Raw genomic sequence first — 21,829 nt, 5'->3', positions numbered from 1 at the left:
ACTGTCTTCTTGCAAGATTGAGCTGTGGAAAGCTTGGCAGTGGGACTGGCTTAAATCTTGGTCTCAAGGCTTCTCACCCTCCTCGCTCTTTAAACACACAGACATGTTTACTCTTGTTATTGTCAGTTTGTTTGCTGGAGAATAGAATGGAACAAAACATCTCAGTTTATATGGAGCCCCATCTGTCAGTTCCCGAGGTAGACACACGTACCAAGCAGAAGATCCATTGGGAAATGGAAAAGGACCTTGTTTAACATACTTGGTAGGACTGTTTTTTAAAATTTCCTTTTCCAGCCCAGGGGTTTGCTACTCCCATCAATAATTTTGTGCTGGAGGCATGTCAGTTGCAAACCCAAGGGCTGCTGGATACAATGTTCTATTTGCTGTGATACCTGTTAGTAGTTACCCATTTTTCATACAATGGTAGTGAAATGTCTGGGTGCCGTTCTAAGGAATCCATGGGTTGAGATGGGCCACATACAATGTTCAAACAGTGGCTTCTTCCAAGCACTAGAATATTTAGGCTATGAGTGGAACCAAACATGACGTCTTTCCCCAGTAAGGATGAATGCATATCCTTTGTGGAAACCGTTTCCCATCTCTGCAGAAAGAGACTTGGGGATAAAATGATGTGCAAATTACCTAATGCAATCCCCTCTGCCAGTACATACTATCATGGCTGCCCCAGTATCCACCCTATACACTGAAATGTTGGTCATTAATGGTAATCGGCCCCTGATCCGCAGCACCTGAGAGGGGCTGGCCATTTATCATTTGCTTATCTCTCTGCTATATGCTCATGGGCCATAGAGTTTCTTCATCCTCCAGCAGCAACAAATGCACATGTGACTAGCCAACACTGCACACTGGAAGCAATTATTTTTCCCATGTTCAATGCTTGGTTATTTAGCACACGTTTCAACGTATTGGCAGTTTTCTGATTTTTCTGGGTTTTTACGGTGCATTTGACTGTGTTGTACTTGTTAAGTTTTATACGTCTGATTCTATAGTGTAATTAAAGAACAAAATAAAGAGGGTATTTTATAAAATTATTTAAGTTGGGGCTTTTTATTTTGTATATCAACATTTCTATTCCCAGCAGGATATATTAACTCCCTGGTAAACATCAAGAGCAGTTCTATTCAGGGATCTAAAGCCATACTACAGCTTAAAATGGTCCTAGAGAAGAGAGGCCTGTGGTTTTCAGACTCAAGATGGGTGGTGCCACACAGCTCATTAGTACAATGCCCACAGTGGGTAGCATGTGTTTCTATTGGTGGTGTACATCCACACATGCCTTGAATGGAAATAACAGAAGGAACACTGTCCTGCTCCTGCCTTTGCTGAATCCCCTGTTACTTTAGTGCTTGCTGACTGTACTGAGAGTATTCTGGCTTCAGAAAGCTTCATTCTATCTGATTTCAGGCCCCAATCTCTCAGTTTCCCTTCTGCTACAGCTAATGAAATTTTACTCTGCTGCCATTCTCCTAATAACCCTGTTTTTGGAGTCTGGCTTATTAATAAAGTTCAAGACTGCCCATATGTTCCACTCACTTCCTTCTGGATATCAACCTTCGATACAGAGTCCCTAGCCTTATTACGGCTGAAGCATCCCTTTGGCTTTCATAGATGGCTCTGCACTTTACAAGTCTCCAGACTGGCTGCTCTGCATGAAATAACCTGACTATGTACACCTTTAAATCTTTCCTCTGACTAGTCTTCGGCTGCTTTGATATTCCCCAACAGGCGTGGTTCCTAATCACACGCTCCCATCGCACAGTCATTGGACTGAGAGGTGGTCACAGGTGAGGCACAACGTAGAACCTTGGTAAAAGAGCAATTCACCAAGTGACACCATCTTTACAAAGGTGAGACAGGGCAGAATTTTGCTTTAATGAAAGATCCTAAATGAGCTGGTGTTTTTTTATTTGTTTTTGCAAACACTTTCCCATATGAGCTTGTAGGGTAAAATTTGCTGTGGGGATAGGGGACCCATACAGGACTTATGGAGCACTTAAACCCTCAAAGCAGAATTGATGCTGGATGTAAGTGCTTCATGGCCTTTTTCCTGGCTCTCTGCATAACTATGAAATTGAATTTCAGTCTTTTATGCATTGGAATCTTGGCTTTTACTTCCTCCCTACACTCAGCTGTGAAAGAAACGACAGCAATTCCCATTAAAAAAAATGACAGGTGCAAGTTCTGTTTAATTAGCAACTTGTACAGACTGAACTATCCTCAAGGCTGATGCAAAATAAACTAACCAGAGTGGGTGAATCTGAAGGAAGATGTGTGTTATGTCAAGCCCTCCCCTGCTTGCCCCAGATGCTGCTTACCAAAGTTTCTGAGAGCAAAATAAAAAGAAAGGAAAAATAACCCTGGGAATCATTTTGTCACAGCTCATAAGTAATTTAATGAACAGCAAAATGGTAACAATCACCATAGGATTGTTCAGGTGCCAGCTGTCTTTGTTTACTTACGGTGTTATGTTTTAGTAGCATTTCTGGTAGACAGGCTGGCACAGTAATACAAGTTCCTTGTGAGCATCAGAGGAGCTTCCTGCCAACCACTGTCTTAATAAGAACAAATTAATAAAACACAAACTGCTCAGAGTGGTGAGCAAAACACAGAAGCCAATGAACTGAGAATCCCTGGATCTCTCTGAGTTGTCCGCCTGTTCAGTAGGGCAAGTTTCTTAGGGATAGCTTTTTAAAAGTATGCAGGCACCTAAAGATGCAGAGTGTGGGATTTTTAAATGTACGTAGGTGGTTATTTTAATGGGAATTAGGGGCTTTGGTCCCACATCTTAAATTTAGGGATAATACTCCATTTCTCCCATCCTTGTGTCTGCCTTGCTATTTTGATTATAAAGCTCTTCAGAGAAGTGGCTGTCTCTTACTATTATGTGTTTATGCGTTATAGGCATAGGTCTCAGTGAGGATCTCTATATGATGCTGTCATAAAAATAATATTAGGGTTACAATTTTCCACATCAGGAAATTTCTTGTGGAGTAGCGAATTCCTACAGAAGAGCAATCATGCCACCATCTGACCACTGTCAGGATCACTTGAATTACCTGCTGCTGAAATCTTTCCAAAGCTACCCTCCTGTACACACACATGCTAGGAGGGCATCCAAATTCTATGATCCCACTGGAGCTATCTGGGAGATAGACCCATGTTGGAAAAGCATGCTGATTGCAAAAAATGTAACTTTTAATCCTTTAGTAGGGTTGTTTTACATTTCTGGAGTACATCTGTCATATAAAAATAGAAACATTAGTTGTTTTGGCTCTTCATCCAGTAAACTGGGAATAACTCTCAGTGGAATCCCTACCTTTCATTCCACTTTCTCTCAGCCCTTTAAAAATTGACAACATTTTTGGTCCTTTGAAATGAAGACAATAATCTCGTTCCCTTGGAAATGAACCTAGGTTACAATGGAGATGAGAATCTGTTTCCTTCCAGTCCTCCCTGCCTGCTCCTCTTATTTTCATCACTTCCGTAATTCTGGCAAGGTGAATTAGAGCCACAGTGAGCATACAGAGAGAGATCCCACCCAGGAGAGCAGGAAGGAGATTAAACACAGCATCCTGGCTTCATTTGCTATTTTCTTGGTTAGTGCTACAGAAGAGTGAAGAACAATGGCAAAAGGAATCCAGAATAAATAAAGGCTGAATGCATTCCAGCTGCAAACATGCCTCCTTTTACACCCCATTACCTTATGGTGTGAGGATACAGAAAACAGAAACAGACATAAAATAGATTAAATAGCTCTCTATTACACTTCAGTGTGTTTAGTCACTTGATTGCAGTATTGCCAATCCCACATGTTCCAATATCATGTCAAGCCCCAACACGTCCTGAAATTGGCTTAAATATTATGACTTTAAAATATATTTGGTGGGGGGAGGTGTCTTTCCCCTGGTGGATTCTGAACTTTCAAGGTGAACCTGCTTCATATATTCCAGCTTTTCTCCAGTCATGAGAGCTAGCAACTTTCATTTAAAAAAAATGAAAATGGAGGTTCTCACATTATCACAGGGTTTTAAGAAAAAAAGGTCACCTGTGCTGAAACTTACAAAATATTACATGGTTAGCAGCACAGGGATTATGCAGATATTTACATAGGGCCCAGCTGACTACTCACCGCTATTGCAACAGTTTATTTGTGAGGGAAGGATTTACATGTGGGTATAGATGAGCTCATAACCTTGACATAGGCCTTCCCTGAGAGCAGGAGTGAATCTCTGGTCCCTGCTGTGCTCAGTTCCTACCTTTTAAGACTGTCAGCGTGTGGACAGACAAGGGGCATGTCAGAATAGACATACCAGTCCCAGCCCTGGTAACATCCTGCTTTCTTCTCACATACTTTTTCTTCCAGGCAGGGATCACATTGTGTCCATCCAGCAGTGAGCTCGTTACTGCAGAACTGCTTCCTCTCATTTTGCTGCTATGCACAGCAGTCTGCCACTGGAGGCAAATCCTCTAGGTAGGGAAAATTGTCATATCTTCATTGATTTGCATTGACAGTTTACGCAAATTGTCGACAGAGAGTGGTAGCTGTGTTAGTCTGTATTCTAACAAAACAAAACAGCACTCATGTAGCACTTGATGAGCTTTCATGGGACAGACACAATCCCTCTGAGCTGTGTGGGACCAAGCCCCATAAAGATGGGTTTAGCCTGCAAATGTGGTTCTGATACAGAATCAGGAGTTGTGTTGTGGCCCATCTATATTTCAAAGCAGAGACAGTTCCTGAACAGGGCTCAGTAATATCTATCTGTGTGGAAGCTGCACCTTGTCCCTCTGTCTCTTTAGAACAAGATAACTCTTCCTAGATACCCTTCTCTGTCACATGTTTCACACAGCCTATTTCTGCACGACTTCCGCTTTCTAAACGCATTATTTCACCTTCAGGCCTGGCTAACTTTGGTGAACATTGAGAATGGAAGCAAATGATGATCAGCTCAGAGAGTCTGATTGTATTTGTCTTTAGCAAGCCTCAACGCCCACCCTCCACTTTCCCAATTTAGGCCAATGAGAAATCCGATCAGGCAAATCCAATTTCATCGAGGCAGTAAGTCTGGAGAATGGATTAATGCAGCATTTGACAGCAAGAGCCAACACAGAGATCAAGCTGAGGTTGAGAGGAGATCAAAGCATTTAGAACTTGCGGATTTAGCATGAGGACTACAGCTGCACTATGATGTCTTTGAGAAAAGATGACAATGCCATTGGTGAGACAGAAAGGGAGAGAGATTGGGGTTGATTCTTCACTTCATTGTGCCAGATTCATACCTGTGTAACAGAGTGGCAAGCAGCAGGACTGACAGCCACCATGGACCCCAAAGCAGACCCCAGACGGGGTGGGGCCGAGGGTAGTCCATCCTTAGCGGTGCTCAGATCACAGTGCAGCACCACCCTCCCTTAAAGCCACCCAGAGCAGCACTGCCACAGCACCAGCAGTGGCTGGAGTCCTGGGCCCATTTGAAACACTGGGCCCCATGGCAACTGCCCCCTGTGTACACCCCCCAGTCAGTGAGCCTGGGAGCAAGTTGGCTCCATTATTTCTTATTTTAGCTGGAGTTTATAATTATGGACTTTTAAAAAGTTTACCCAGTTTTTCTTCTCCTTGTCCTCAGCTGCCATTCTTAGCAAAGGCCTTTGCACTGGAATTTAGAGAAGGAACGGTACACACCACTCTGTATTTTGTATTTTGCTAAGAGGCACTGTGGAACGGCAGTTGCCCCACTCTAGCAGCAAAAGGGTTAAACTCAGCCCTGGGAGAGGGTTGAGGCTGAAAGAGCCAACAGCAGGGGCAATTAGCTACCAATTAGGGCTGCAGCTAATTAGGGGCCAGTTGGGGCTATATAAATGGAGGGATCGTTGAGAAGAGGTTATACATTTGCTTTAGTAGGGGTGTAGGTAAGATTGGGATGTTAAAGAAGCTACAGGTGCTTCCTAGAGGAGTGCTGGGTTGAGAGAAAGGCAGGTTCCCAGGCTGCAGGACCTGAGGGTGCTAGGGCTGGAGGGAGACAGCCAGGGTGGGTAAAGGTGGTAGGGCCAAACCCTGGCTGACGATGAGAGGCTGTTTCAGCCTGCAGCTTGCCTTTAAGGTAAGGGGATAGATGATGATTGGTGGTGGGGTTGAGATTCCCTGTGAGGGGAGGACCCCAGCACATAGGGCACTGTGAGAGTAGAAGGCTGCAGGAAGGGCACCATGATCTGGGAGGGAGGCCAGTCCCAATGAAATGCTGGTGAAGAACCAATCAGGTAGGTAAGTGTGCAAGACAACAGCCAATAGAGGGTGCTCTAGGGGCTCCAGAGCTGTCTTCCCTCAGTAACAGCAGTGGCTGTTGTGGCAATGAGTCATGCCCCATCACAGGAGCCTACTAGTTAAAATAACCCACCTACTCAACCTGCATATTGCACAAAGCAACATTTGATCACACGTGCAACAGTCTCTACTCCATAAGGGTTTCCATCATCCCCATTAAAAGTCATTTCACTACTGTGGTAGCAAAACCAGTTTAAAGAATAATAGGTTTTTTTTTTTTTAAAAAAAAAAGTAGAAGAAGAAAATAGACCCCTAATGTTAGTGTCTAAGAGTTAGTGTAAGTCCATTCAGCTTGGTAGGGTGGCACATCTGGCCTTCAGAGCTCAATTTTGGCTCTTCTACTGTGTGCCTTCATTTGAGGGGGATCCTGCTGCTTTTAACTAACAGAGCTGCAATCTTTAATTTGACTAAATCAACCCCTTGGGGGGAAGCTTTGCTTCTGTCATATGAGTTGTGAGGGTCCAGATGGGTGGAATCTGCTGCTCTTGGGTTAGTTTCCTCACAAAGGACAGTACTCAGCTATGTGACAATAAATAGCCTTCACCTTTGACAAACAAGGATCAATTAAATAAGACTAAGTGCTACCAGCAGCAAGGAGTTACCTGAGGGCTGCCCTCTGACTGAGCTGGGCTTCTGCCTCTAAGCTGGTCAGCTGGAAGTTAACCTCTTGCTACCTGGACTGATCTCCACCGGTAATGTGGCTCTTAATACAGGTTGAACCTCTTTAGTTTGGCACCCTGGAGACCTGACTAGGGCCAAACCTGAGAATTTGCTGGACAACAGGCGGCCAGTGTTGTCTAGCAGCATTACCAGTGCTTCCACTTCTTACTGGGCTCTTAGACATTTGGGGTAAATTACAGCTAAATAACAGCACAGAACACTGAGAGCCAGGACTGGGGTCTGTAAACAAACTTTATGGGACTGTGGGAAACTTGGACACACCCAGGATAAGCAATTGTCTGGCTAACTAAAATCATGCCAGATTATGGATGTTGCTGGATGAGAGGGAGATGGACTATAGAGGTTCAACCTGTGTATGTCACTGCTCTTGGAGACGCTGACACTGATATTTTCAATAATTCAGGGATTTGTGTAGCCCACTGCTGGGCGTGAGTTATGTGAAGTCTGGTACAGCTGTAGAGCCTAGTTGTTTAGCTCTGGAGTTTGGTCTGCGGGTTCAGTACCCAAGATGGTGACCTTTTCCTCTGCATCTTGCATGGTGCAGGATTTTGTGAAGGCTGCGATGTCAAATACAACTTTGGACAAGAAATACTTATATCAAGGCATTCTAGTAGTTACAGATCCACAGCTAAGTCACTGGCCCATCTCCTTGTAACTGCTGGATCACCCCCTTGTGAATGTTTTTCTGCCTCATCCTGTTTAGTTTTCGAAGATCCAAGCAACGGGAGCCTCACCATTTCCCAAGTTCATTATTTCATACTCTAAAATATTTCTCGTAGACAAAAGTTTGATTCTGAGTAGGGTGACCATGTCTCCCTGTCCCAAATATGGGACAGGGAGATATGGGGGTAGGGGTGGCTTCTCCAAGCCATGGGGAGCCGGAAAGGAGGCGGAAGCTGCCGGACCTCCCCGGGAGCCCCCGGGGAAGCGGCAGCTGCTGGCGATCCCTCTGAGCCTCGGAGAAGTGGCAGCTACCAGTGCTCCCAAAGCCCTGGGGAAGCAGCAGCTTCCCACACTTCCCTGAGGCTGCAGGGGGATGGCCCAATATGGGACAATTCATCCCTTTTTAAAAGTAAGTTGGGATGCCCTTCTGGCATCCCAAATACAGGACCGTCCCGCCCAATACTGGACAGATGGTCACCCTAATTCTGAGACTCATCTTGCTAATTTCACCCCAAGTATACTGCCTTATGTCCCACAGGCCACCACTTCAGTCTCAAGGAAACTAAGTAAAGGTAGAAAATGTAAAGAAAACCCACTATTTTAATAAATAAATGATCTTTATTAAATTCAAATATTACAAAACTCAAATAATGATTCTACACAAGCACTCACTCCAATTGCTCATGAACATATGGTTATTTGGATGGGGACTGGGGATTTTAACCAGTGTTCCCTGTAAGCTGAAAATTTGGGCAGCTGGCCAGGAGAGATTTAGGTGCCATCCCCCTGATTAGCAGTGTACTCACACCTAGCAGCATGTGTTTCTAAGGAGGTGTGCATTGGCACATGCCTTGGTGCAGATAACTAAACTTATTCTGCTCATGGATGGAAAAAAATTAGAGGGAACATTGATTTCAAGCATCTTTCTTTCACCACGATCTGACTGGCTGACTGGCATAAGGAAGCCTCTACTATGTAATGAGAAATTAAATATCAGCCACAAGCACATCTGAAAAGAAAATGAAAAATGCAATGCAAAAGCAATAGTCAAATTGTCTTAGATTGGGTTGGCTCCTGCAATTTCCGAAGTTGTAGCATTTAAAACTACACATTCTTATGACAAAGTGGTAAATTCTTTACTGATTTCAATGAAATTTGGATTAAGACCACTGTAAAGTCAGAGTAACTCCAATTAAGTCAAGCATATATAGGCATATGAAACCGCTGAGAGCTCAAGATCTGAGTAAATTACCACACAAGGCAGTGGAGAACTGGGCTTCAGTGAACGTCTATCAGTAGACTGGGTACGTGCATAGAGTTGTATAAATAGAAAAGGTGTCTACGGACATATAACTTGGGCCACTTTCCATGTCACTTCTCAGTTTGACTAATGACTTCTAATGCTGCTTTATGGGGAGGAGCCCCATCTGGTATAACTCAGCACTGCAGAACTGAAGTCAGTAAAGCTACACTGTCTTATCTTATGCTGCCTGACAATGTGGTCCAGGATTTATAGAATGCTCACAACTAACCCATAGGTTTCTGTGGTATTCTTTACGTTAAGTGTAAGGAATAGGTCTAGGACTGGTGGTAATACTGAACCTAGAATAATGTTTTCAGAGCTGCCACTGTCTAACCCAAAATATAGATGTTACTTAGAAATGAAATGTGCCACCTCTTCTGAACTATGGAAATAGCAGGAACATACTCTTCTAAAGTAAATTTTAAAAAAGTGTGGATTTATGATTTAAACATGAGATGCAGCACAATATGAACCTTATTCTATCCCCTGCCACCCATTTCCCTAAATTTGAGAAACCAACAAAGCCATAAAGAACAAACCAGGGAACTGATGAGAAGCAAGGACATTACAGTAAAAGGCCACAGAAAAATGAAAAGTGATTGCAAATCTGCCATGGATAGGATTAGACCTACTGTTTAAAAGGGAAAAAAAATCAGGTCTAGTATACTCAAGTCACATGTTTTCCCTGGTTTAATTTTTTTTATTGCAAATAATCTATTCAGTAAATTTGACCCTTGTTTTCTGAGCACCATCCAGCCCAAACTCTGCAGATACGTTTGTTATTCATAAGTATAACAAATCTAAGGCTAGGGGGATGCCTATACATTATTTTCTTTACTAGCTATTCACTGTTTGTGGTGTGCAGTTAGCTTAGTAACCTGGGAGCAAATTCACCTTTGGATAATTATAGGTTATTTTGTTTCATTCTACCAGCACACAATACATTGGTTTGTAGTGTTGTAAAATTCTGTCCTCCCAGGACCACCCATTCACAAACATGAAACACCTCTTAATGGCAGTGAAAGTTCTGCCAGCTGAATGAGTTCAAAACAGAGCCACGATATAGAGAAATCTGACTGAGAGCAATGACTCAGTAAGAAAACAGCGGCTGAAAAAGAAGTGGGCTTCTAATTATTTCCACCCAGCATCTATGTCCTGCAGGAGAGTAGTCCTGCACTTTCTACTGCTACCCCAGAGACAGGGGATTTTACTTCCGCAACTCACAGAACCTACCATTACCAAGATCCTCTGGCTCGATTCAGGGAGTAGAATTTGGCAGACAGAAATGAGAGATGGAAAAGGCCTGTACTCCAACTGCCCAGCCAGTATACAATTGTTCTCTGAGATGTATTTTCCTGTGATCTGCTGTACACAGACAGTTTTGGCCACCAGAGTGGAAATTCAGAACATAATTGTCTCACTGGCTGGAATGTAAGTTTTGGTGCTGATCTATTCATGTCTAATGAGTTGAGCTTAGCAGAAGTGCACTGATTCCCATTATGAGTCATTTGTGTTACCATAATGTCTAGGAGCCCTAGTCACCAGCCTGCAGCCCACGTTGGTAGGTGCTGTACAGACACAGAACAAAAAGTCAGTCCCTACCCTAAAGTCCTTGTTATAGTCTATAAAATCCATCCATCCATGTTTCACACATGTATGAGGCATCATAACAGACTTTCTGTGCTCAAAGTCTGTTATCAAAGCACTTATTTTATGTAGTTGTTTACCAGCGTTTTCATTTCTCTGCCAGCATTGATGCTTTTGAGAGACGCAATCTACAATGAAAGCAATTCCTTTGCGTCAGGAACATGTATTTTCCAGTCTCTTAGGGCAGCCTCAGTAACATACACTGCTCAGAGTATCATCTGTGGGAGGACTCTCTCAGATATTGCTTCCTTTGGTTGTCACCAGGAACCTGAGTTGATAAGCAAAATAGCATGGACACAAAGAGGTCTATTCCCTACAGTGACTGCCAGCAAGATCTCCATGCTATATTCAGCACAGAGGCATGACACGTGGAAAGGGGCTTTCTCAAGCCATCTGAAGTTTTCATTCGGATGCTTAGACTGTGTTAAGAGTGGCAGACTGCTGATTTCACCCTCAAAATAAAAGCCACTGGTGCACATGGTGTCACCCATTTTCATCCAGGTCATGATGACAGAGGATTCAATTAAAACAAAGCACTTTTCCTCCTTTGTTCCTGAATCCACCCTCCAGGGTTTACATCCATTTGTAACATCTTCATCACCCACTTGTCCTTCCGGGCGCCATCAATGAACTCATCAAGGGACAATTGCCCTGTAGAAGAAATGGGGACGGTAGAGATCAATAGAGTGGTTGCAGATAAATTTTAGTTTGATGTAGCTCTGTTGGTTGGGGAGTGCGGAAAAGCCCCACTCCTGAACACTGTAGCTGTGCCAACTTAACCCCCCTCAGTGCAGACACAGTTAGGAAGATGAAAAATGCTCCTGTTAGCCTAGTGACTGTCAGAGAGGTGGCGTTTTCTTCATTCACAGAAATTCCCTTTCAGTCAGCATAGGCTATGTCTATACCCTGCCTATATGTACGCTCCACAACCCTGGTGGTGGTGTTTGACGGACATGCAACTACATGCCAAAGTGAAAAGCACATTGTTTACACTGGGGTGTGTAGCTACACAAGCCAATGGAAGGCTCTGGCAAAGCAGAGTTGGGGGGAAAGGCTCAGACTCTGGCAGCTTTCCCTGTGGCAAGCAAAGGCTCTAGCAGTGGGGAGTCAGCAAGACAAGACACTGCTGAAAGCAGCATTGTAATTGGATAGGCACAGCTTGGGCAAACAGGCAGGCTATGGTCACACTAATGAGTTTTACCAACAAAACTCTGGTTTTGCTGACAAAATTGATGGAACTTCACGCACCCATAGTGCATTTTGTCAACAGTTAGTCAGCAAAACTCATCACTTTCAGTGGCAGCATTCTGCCTGTCAGCCCTGAGGTATAACACTTCTGTCGACGGATTCTGTCGACAAAAAAGCTGTGTGGATGCTTTGTGGGGCTTTCTGTCGACAGACAGGGCATCCAGAACAATGGGCAGCCCTGTCTGCTGTCTTCCGGGTACCTGTTTGTTGAGAGAATGGCCAGGCAGTCTGGTCTCCCTGTCAACAGAGCAGAGCACTCTTCTGATTGGCCTTTGTGTGTGGTCACACTCTGTTGACAGAAGTTTTGTGGGGAAATCTCAGCCACAGACAGTGTATAGGGTGTCTACTGGAACCCACATCCTCCAGGCACGTCTTTACTTACCCATACTCATCCTTGCCAACAACCCTGCTATTTTTACTCAAGCTAGGGGGACTACCTGTGTACAAACATTACATGCTGCCAAAAGAAGAGTGCACTATAGACGCACCCAGGGCTGCCAACAGGGAGGGACAAATGAGGCAATTGCCCTGGGGCCTGTCCATTTGAAAGGGCCCGTGGCTCTGAGCTGTCTCTGTTTTCACCTTGGCAGCAGTAGTATGCAGAGCCCCAGGCTCTTTAAATCACTGTTGGAGTCCTGCATTGTGAGATCTGGGTAGTGCTGAGGATGGGTGGTGGGAGGCTAGTGTCCTAACCACACCCCAAGGCTCCACCTTTTTCAGGGGGCCCAGAACCAAGCTCCCCCATTGCCCAGAGTCTGGCAAAGTCTGTTGTCAGCCATAGATGCAACCTATTAGGTTATGCTGGTGTACCTAGCGTGACATAGTTATGCTGGGAGACACTGAGGACAGTGAAAAAGTGAGGAAACAGACTGATAGAGCCAGATGGGTACCCAGAAGCCACCCGCTACAAGACAGGCCTCGCAAGGAAAACAAGAGAACACCACTGACCATTACATACAGCCCCCACCTAAGCCTCTCCAATGCATCATCAGTGATCTGCAACCCATCCTCAACAATGATCTTTCACTCTCACAGACCTTGGGAGGCAGGACTGTCCTCGCCTACAGACAGCCTGCCAACCTCAAACAAATCCTCACCAGCCACTACAAATCACAAACCAGTGACTCTAGGCCTGGAACCAGCCCCTGCAATAGTCCTCGCTGCCAACTCTGCTCACATATCTATGCCAGTGACATCATCACAGGACCTAACACCAACTATCCCATCAGGGGCTCCTTTACCTGCACATCTACTAATATAATATATGCCATCGTGTGCCAGCAATGCCCCACTGCAATTTACATTGGCCAGACTGGACAGCCTCTATGTAAAAGAATAAATGGACATAAATCAGACATCAGGAACGGTAATGTACAGAAGCCTGTGGGGGAACACTTCAATCTCCCTGGACACTCAGTGGCAGATTTAAGGGTGGCAGTCCTGAAACATAGAAATTTCAAAAATCAGATGGAGAGAGAAATCTCTGAGCTGTAATTTATTTGCAAATTTGACCCCATTAACCAAGGATTAAACAGAAACTGGGAGTGGCTCGCACCTTACAAAAGCAGCTTCTGTGCCCTGGGTGTTTATATCTCCCCATCAGACTTGGACAATGGGTCATATCGCCCTGTCTGATCTGACTTGTTTTTTCCTCTTTTGATTCGTACTATTGATAATGGGCCATTTCCACCTTGCTGAGTAGACCTTGTCAGCTCTGACCCTCCCTTTTACTGGGACTCCACTCTTTAAATACCCCTCTGAAATCACCCCCCACTCATGCATCTGATGAAGTGGGTCTTTGCCCACGAAAGCTTATGCTCCAAAATATCTCTTAGTCTATAAGGTGCCACAGGACTTCTTGCTGTTCTCAAAGCTACAGACTAACACGGCTACCTCTCTGCTATGGTTATGCTGGTTTAGTTTCTCATACTTAAAGTCAGCGAGAAGAGGAAAAAAACAAAATAAAAATATTTCTGTACAATAAATGCAAATTTAACAATGTGGCAACAGTTCAGGACCAGTCCTCTGCTCATTAGTACATGGCCAGTCTTCCAGTATGCTGCAAAATCATGAAATGTATCAATATTTCTGGTTCCAAATCATCTCATAACACAGTTACACAAACATTATCAGCAAACCCCTTTGCTAAGGCCTCATCTACGTGGGAGAAATTGACTAATATAACTATGCCAGAATACCTATCACTATTCTGGTATAATTTTGCTCTTCTTGACTAACTCTGCTATGTGTACTGTATGATTGAATAAAAGTGATTTTATCCAGAAGGAATTATTCCAAAGCAGAGTAATTATTCTCCAGTAAAGTCAGTTTTATTTTGGAACAGTATCTTCATTGGGGTCTCTTCCAAAATAGCTTATATTCTAAGATAGCGATTTTGGTCAAATTCCCTAAGAGACAGAAAAATATTCAGGCCTGTACTTCATGGAGTAGGCTTTTGAATAAGGTCAAATGTTGCTATAATTTGATATCTGATGCATCTTTGCTCGGGTGAACTTTGAACCTGCAAAAAGTTTCTTGTGTGTGTTCCATTGACTTCAGCAGAACTATAAAGACTACTCCAGTGTCTGAGTCCTATAATTTGCCTTTGCAGGTGCCTCATGATCTCAGAGAAGTAGACTGGTGTAGCATGATTATTTTAGGCCTTGCCAACATCATCATGGGCCATCAAAGTTACACAACTTTAGCTTCATGAATAAAGTAATTGAAGTCGACATACTTAGGTCTGCTTTCCACGGTCTCTTTACCATGGTGGCCATGTCTACACTAGCCCAAAACTAGCCATTTGCATGGCCATTTCGAAGTTTACTAATGAAGCGCTGAAATACATATTCAGCGCCTCATTGGAATGAGGGCAGCCACAGCACTTCAAAATTGCTGAGGCTTGCTGCTGCACAGCTCGTCCAGACGGCGCTCCTTTTCGAAAGGACCCCAGCAACATTGAAATGCACTTATTCCTATCATAGGAATAAGGGGATTTCGAAGTTGCTGGGGTCCTTTCGCAAAGGAGCCCCTTGTGGATGAGCCGCGTGGCAGCAAGCCTCGGCAATTTTGAAGTGCAGCGTCTGCTGGCATTCTAATGAGGAGCTGAATATGTATTTCAGCGCTTCATTAGTAAACTTCGAAATGGCCATTTCCATGGTCATTTTGAAGTTTTGGGCTCGTGTAGATGTAGCCAGTAAGTCGATAGCTGAGGCTGTCCCATCAACTCTGCTTACTCTTCTCATTCTGATGGAACACAGAAGTCAATGGAAGAGAGCTCAGTGGTCAATTTATCACGTCTATACTAGACACAATAAATCAGCCCCTGCTGGATCAATTGCTGCTCGTCGATCCAGCCTGTAGTGAAGACATACTCTAAGACGATTAGAAGATCTTTTCCGTGTTGGATTCCTGTTTTCTTACCTTCTGATAAAAGAAAATGTTCTCTCTCCCTTCAATGTTGACCTTATTGGAGTTACTTCAAGATTTATCCTTATGTAACTGAGATCAGAGTGTCAAGTATCAGAGGGGTAGCCGTGTTAGTCTGGATCTGTAACAGCAACAAAGCGTCCTGTGGCACCTTATAGACTAACAGAAAAGTTTTGAGCGTCAGCTTTTGTGAGCACAGGCTCACTTCATCAGATGAGATCAGAGTGTGGTCCTTCATGTCTAATATGAACAAGATGATCCTCCTTCTACATGAATAACAATAAAGCTGACTAATTCATCTAGCTGGAAGGGATGTCTGTTCATAAGGCATGAATACAAACAGAGCTATAGATTTCTTACCGTCCCCATTTTCATCCACTAACTGAAATATCCTGTCCACAACTTCCTCGGGGGTGAGCAATGGAGTCCTCTCCTCCATTTCTGACCAACACACTTTCTTCAGCCTGTAAATAGACTGGAAGAAAAGAGAAAGAAGCTTGTGAAGGCTGTTAAGCAATATTCCCACTAATCTTTTCTATCCATGTGCAGAATAATATTTATATGCACCAAGGCATGTGCACCACCAATAGAAAAACAAAAGCTTGCTGTGAGTGGTCTGCTAATCAGCTGTGTGGCATCTGAATGTCTCCTTAGCAGCTGCATAAGCACACAACTTACAGGTAATGCTGCTATCAGCACAAAACAGCAAAGGAGTGTTCTTATTAATGATGACATTCAGGACTTTGAACCTCCTCCCTGCCTGCCTGTGTCTATCACAAATATTAATCAGATCTCAAGGTTCCCTTGCAATCTAGGCAAGCAAGTATTCACACCCCCATTTTACAGATGAGAAAACTCTGAAAAGTTAAATGATTTCCTCAAGGCTACACATCATGTCAGTGGCATATCTGGGGAACAAACCCTAGTGCATCTATCCATGCCTCCCAGATCTGTACTTACACTGCTCATTCATATCTCATTATTAGCATTATTACGAATGTATTTGGGGGTGTTCATAGCTGCTGATATTGGAGCCAGCTTTGGCAGTCAAGCTATTACTTCTGGCCCCTGCTGGCACTCCCCTTGCAGAGAAAATTGCTCTGCTTCTGAGACCACAGAAAAAGAGGGTGGGGGGAGGAAGGGAAATAACAATAGTAAGTGAAAGTAAGAATAAATATTACTATTCAGTATTGAATTAATTAATAAAAACCAAATCCCTCTGGATTGTTTCCTCTTTGGAGTCCAATTTGGCTCTGATGGAAGTTTTTGCCACTGAATTCAATGGGAGCAAGAACAGATCTTTGCATACAACACCCAAGAACAGGGGTTCTCAAACTTCTTTGCACTTTGACCCTCTCTTGGGGGAACAAAAAGTACCGCATGACCCCACAAGTGAGGACCGAAACCTGAGTTCTCCGGTTCATTTGATAGAGTCTTTCATTAGAGAACCTCAAAGTGGTTTATAATTGCTAATTAAGTCTCAGGAATATCTCTGTGAAGTAGGCACGTATAATGATACTCAGATGAGGTAACAGCAACACAGAGAGCTTGAGAGTTTTGTCCAAGTTCACACAATAACTAGAACCCATAAGTCCTGCCTCTTAAATCCTATGACCTAAACCTTTAGGCCAGAAGCTATTCCGCAGCAGCTGTCTATGTCTGAAGAGCAATTGCAGAATATGTAACAGAAATCCACAGCGTGGATCAGCAAGGACAATTCTGCCCACTATTATCACTGACTTGGGTCTCTCACCTTACTTCACACTCTTCAGGCAGAAAACCTTGACCCAGACTCATAAATAATATGGAGCTGAAAATTATCCCTTCCACACCAGCCAGAGCATGTGCTGTCATGTGAGGAATCCATTGGTGTTTACAGGGACAGGTTGTCCCTGGTGACCCTATCTGCTTTCTAGGCCCCTTAAGCATGGCAACTGCTTTGTATACGTGCAGACTGTGGTACTTCTTTTCTGGTTTGCCCACGTGGTTCCCATCATGCCATTGTACCAAGGATGTGGGTGTCCCCGTTCCCCTCCCTCTGACAGAGCCACACACCCTGTCCAGGGAAACCCTGAGCTTCACTCCTCAATCAGAGGACTCCCAGGCTGATTGCAACCCCACCTCTCACCAGTCAGAAGGTGCCCCTTCCACCATTCTTTCTCCTCTGCACCTTTCAGCAACCCCCTGCTCAGCGCTGCTGTTGTATGGGGATGTTGCTTGCTCTTCCCCTTCCTCTGGGAGTGAGGGGAAAGTGCAGAGTTTCTGCATTCCTCACTCTGGCTGCTGAGTGTGAGGGTGGGGTTGGGGTGCACACAATCTGGGCCTGCTCCAGCCAGGGGACATTCAGCCCTCCCCTGGCTGCGCCTGCTGGAGCTGCAGTGACCATGGAGAGGTGCTTCTCATCTGGCCCCAAGCTACTTCAGTGAGAGAGGGCTGGTGTAATCCTCTCTCCCCATATCAGCTTGCAGACTGAAGCCTTCATCCCTAGCCCTATCCCAGAGCAATGATGGAAATGAGCCATGTCTATTTTCAGTTTATATTCCAAACAACAAAATTAACAAAAACCAAAAAACAAAACAAAAAAAATTGAGTGAAGGTCCTGAGCAACTCTGGGTAAAACTTCTTCAATGTAGATACAGTGCCTATCACAATGGGCTCACGGTCTAGATGCTAGTAATAGGAAAGTGATACTTACATCAACTATTTCTAGGAGCTCAGGTTTGTCTATACAGCCGTTCCCATCTTTGTCATAGACTTTGAATGTCCATCTCAGCTTGTGTTCAAGTTTTCCTCGTAAGACAAGGTTCAAAGCAGCCACATACTCCAGAAAATCAATGGTGTTATCCTGCAGACACAAGACCGGCAACCACAGGGACAATTAGACAGACCCGAAAAACACAGTTGTATAAACAAGGATGAAAAAGATGCTGAGGTGGTTCTCTTGATTAAGTGATTGGTTATTTATTTTGCTCCTTACATTTTTAAGGGAATCCTGTGCACTTTCAAACCAACTGATTGATTGATTGTGCTTAGTGGGATCTGTTGTTGCATCTGATCAGAAGGTTTCAAGTGTTCACTGTCTTAAACAAAAAAACAGGGACTTCCCCAGCTGCTACGTTCAACTAGGTGAGAAGGGAAAAGACAAGTTAAAATTCAGCTCAAGTCTGATATATACAGATATTTTTAAGCTGTGTCAAACCCTTAAAAAAGGAGCAGAAAAGCTGCTTAAAATGTGCATTTATTTTCATACTCTCTAGTGTGCTCTAAAATTGCTCCATGTAGGTGAAATTCACTTGTGTGAAAAGGGTCAGCCAAAGTCTCTGCTTTGCTTAAGTCCTGCTTAAGCTCTGCTTTCAGAGTTTTAACTGGGACTTAGTGCCATACAGGCCCTTGCTCAGGGATGAATTTCACCTTCTCTGACCCAGTTGGATTGAAACTGATATCAGCTCGAAGTAATCTGAATTTCCAAACAATGGAAGATTTTTAACAACATAGACCATGATCCATCCTACAGAGTTACTTCTGAGCAGGAAGTCTATAACTTGAAGTGCTGCTGCTTGGAGCTCTAATGTTCAAAGGGAGAACGTACTGACTTTCATGTGTAATGCCAAGTTTACAGGCATATCATTATCAAAAAGACACTAGAGTTAAAACAGGTGAGTACGCTCATGGCCTATCAGAATGTGAGCTTCTTGCAGCAGCACTGAAAGAGGGAATCACTTGTCAATGCCCAACACGCTCCTCCAGTTTATAATGGCTATTCCATAACAGTTTAGGTGGGTCTATGCTGGCTGGGAAGACCTAAAGGTCAGAGGTGCTTCTATCTTTTGTGCTCATTATCTACTCTATATGTCTCTGGCTCTGATGACAGAATCATTTCCTCCCAGCTACCCTCCATAATATTTTGGGAGTATTACGGTTGTTACATTATTGCTAAAAATGTCATCCCTTTCATCCCATTCATGCATGCACCTCTCCCCTGCTGTGCTAAAGGGAAGTATGTATGTGTACCCACTGCAGCACTGACTTCTGTGAGCTGATACTGCAACTTTTAGCATGAAGGTCCCCTGTTGTATTTGGCTGAAGTGCCACTGATTTAAAGCACCTGGGCATCAGGTTTCGTAAAAGCTTCTCAACAGCCTAATTTCTGAGCCAACTGTGATTCGTCAGATTCTCTTTCATGGCCTTCCCTCCTCCCCGCCATGTCCTGGCTATACTTTCTCTGTACTTGACCCTACTGATTTCAATGGAAGCAAGTCAGGGTCCATTTACACCTAATGGAAGGCTGATATCCATCACCTCTTTGTCCTCCAGTGTCATGCAATAATAGTCACCACTTTACAACTAATATGGCTGAAATCTTCAAAGAAACTAAGGGGAGTTGGAAACCCAACTTCCTTAAAGGTTAAGTGTCTGCTTAACTCCTTATATTCCTTTCAAAAATTCTCTCTCTGACTAGGTTAATGCTTAGCAAAACAGACTGGAAATAGGGGCCTATTTCTCCATTGCCTTGACCTTCTGTCATCATTTTCACCAGCACAAAGTTAATACACAGTGGGCATAAACTGTTACTGAACTGGAATCTCAGCATTTCACACCCATTTTGCAAAAGTGTAAATGACAACACAAAGGTGCAAGGCAAGAGAGAATCATGTCTAGAATGTTATAGTTATTTAAGCCCCTTCTTGTTCCTTGAATGGTTTAAATCAAAATACTGTTTTACACACACCTGCTCATTGTTATTTGTGCTTATGATGATAATGATACCTACCGCTTACAGAGAACCTTTCCCAGTCCAAAATATTTTTCTTGTTTACAATACAGCTGATGTTAAAAAAGGTGTGTCCAACATCACTAATTATTAATGCTCCTTTAGGAGTAGTGGCAATGACATCACAAAGTATTGGAAACTAACAAGGACCAAATATTGTCATGACAGTAAAAGTTATTCATGTTAACGGAAAGGAGGTAGGTGGTAACTTTTTGGGACAGAGGTTATCTTCATTTGTGGCTTGCACATTTTTACTGCTTAATTTTCATTATCATGACTATGGGTATAGGATTAGCAAGTGAAATCCAGAGCACTGCTTATGCAGTGAAGGATGAATATGAGCAGTGGAATCTTACTCATCTCAGCACTGGATGAGCCCTTGAACAGTGAGCTCCATGGGGCACTCCATAGTGACTGGCAAACAAAAGCACTTCCTCCTGTTATTTTGGGCCCCTAGCTTCACCTTCTCTTGCAATGACCTAGATACAGTGGGGCTCTCTTTTAGGACCTGATCCAAAGACTCATTAAGCCAACTGGAACCTTGTATTGACTTGGGTGGGCTTCAGATAAAGCCCAAAGTGAAGCACATATGAGCCTCACCCACCAGCTATTTCACTGAAACTGGGATTGCAGTAGGTGCATTTCCTGGCACTGACTGTGCAAGACTCTCTTTCCACACCACAGAATACAGAGCCTCACTACACCTTCACTCCCTACAATTCGGTCTGTACCACAAGAGGATGATAACTTTTTGGCATTCACCTCTGTAGCCAAATCGACTCTCTGCGGCTCCTTGGGAGAAATTGCCTAACATGGAAGCCCAAAGCAAAGCATCTAAATTCTTAGTTAGGCACCTGAGTGAGAAAATTGTGGCCTTAATTGCGACCTAGGTTTCAATTCAGCTTTCAGAACTAAAGAGGGTTTTTTTTCATGTAGTTTGTCCTTGCCTCATGTGAGGTACAAGAACCCCTTCTCAGGCTATCCTGGTTCAGCACTGATAGATCTGTCACTAATTCTGTCTCAAGCTCAATAAAAATAACAAGAGGATGTAAGGAGCCAAGACAATCCCCAAATTTCAAAAGAAAAAATAGACTTATGATTGATCTATTTAACTAGTACCACTAGTGCATGTAGTTGACACTTACCCCATTCTTATCAAAAGCTTTGAACATTGTCTCAATATATTCTGCTGCTTCCTGGTTGTCCTGAACTCCAAAGAAGCGTTTGAATTCGTGCATGAAGAGAGTCCCACTGGGACATTCCACCACAAACTTCTTATACCATTCCTGTAACTCAGCAACGTCAATCTCTGTTGGTTCCCCTTCCTCATTGGTGAAATGTTGCCCCATGTTACTTGCAAAAGCAGAAGAGAAAGAAAGACAGAAAGAAAAAAGAAAGGAAAATTTAGTCAACGTCCTTTAGCTTATATTGTTCCTTTTTTCCTTCAGCTGTGTATTTATTTTCTTTCTTCTGTTTCTTCTTCAGTTATTTCCTGTCTTTGTTTCTCTTTCCTGTCAAAATGGATATTTCTGGTCTGACAACTTGTTTTGCTCTTTCTTTCTTTTTTCTATTTCTTTCTTTCTCTCTTTCTTTCTCTCCTTCTCTTCTCACCTGTACAAGCTCATTCCCTGACTAGGTGATCCCAAAGTGGGTAACCTTCATGAAATTAGTGCTACATGTGGTATCACGCTTGGATAAAAATAACTAAGATCATTAGGAGATTCCCACTCTGCGTCACACAGACCTT

The 21,829-nt window shown here is 43.5% G+C and overlaps 1 protein-coding gene across 1 annotated transcript; it reads right to left on the bottom strand.

The window, feature by feature from the left end:
- Nucleotides 1-11,157: 11,157 nt before the first annotated feature.
- GUCA1B (guanylate cyclase activator 1B) lies at nucleotides 11,158-21,431 on the bottom strand. Its single transcript, XM_074977537.1, has 4 exons — nucleotides 21,228-21,431; nucleotides 18,007-18,156; nucleotides 15,672-15,786; nucleotides 11,158-11,285 (listed from the first exon to the last, which is right to left on the bottom strand). Exons 1-4 carry the CDS (start codon nucleotides 21,429-21,431, stop codon nucleotides 11,158-11,160), a joined length of 597 nt encoding a protein of 198 aa, XP_074833638.1.
- Nucleotides 21,432-21,829: the final 398 nt, after the last annotated feature.

The sequence above is a fragment of the Carettochelys insculpta genome, chromosome 26 (genome assembly GCF_033958435.1).
Source record: "Carettochelys insculpta isolate YL-2023 chromosome 26, ASM3395843v1, whole genome shotgun sequence".
Taxonomy (NCBI): domain Eukaryota; kingdom Metazoa; phylum Chordata; order Testudines; family Carettochelyidae; genus Carettochelys; species Carettochelys insculpta.
This window is presented reverse-complemented; position numbering and strand designations above follow the sequence as displayed.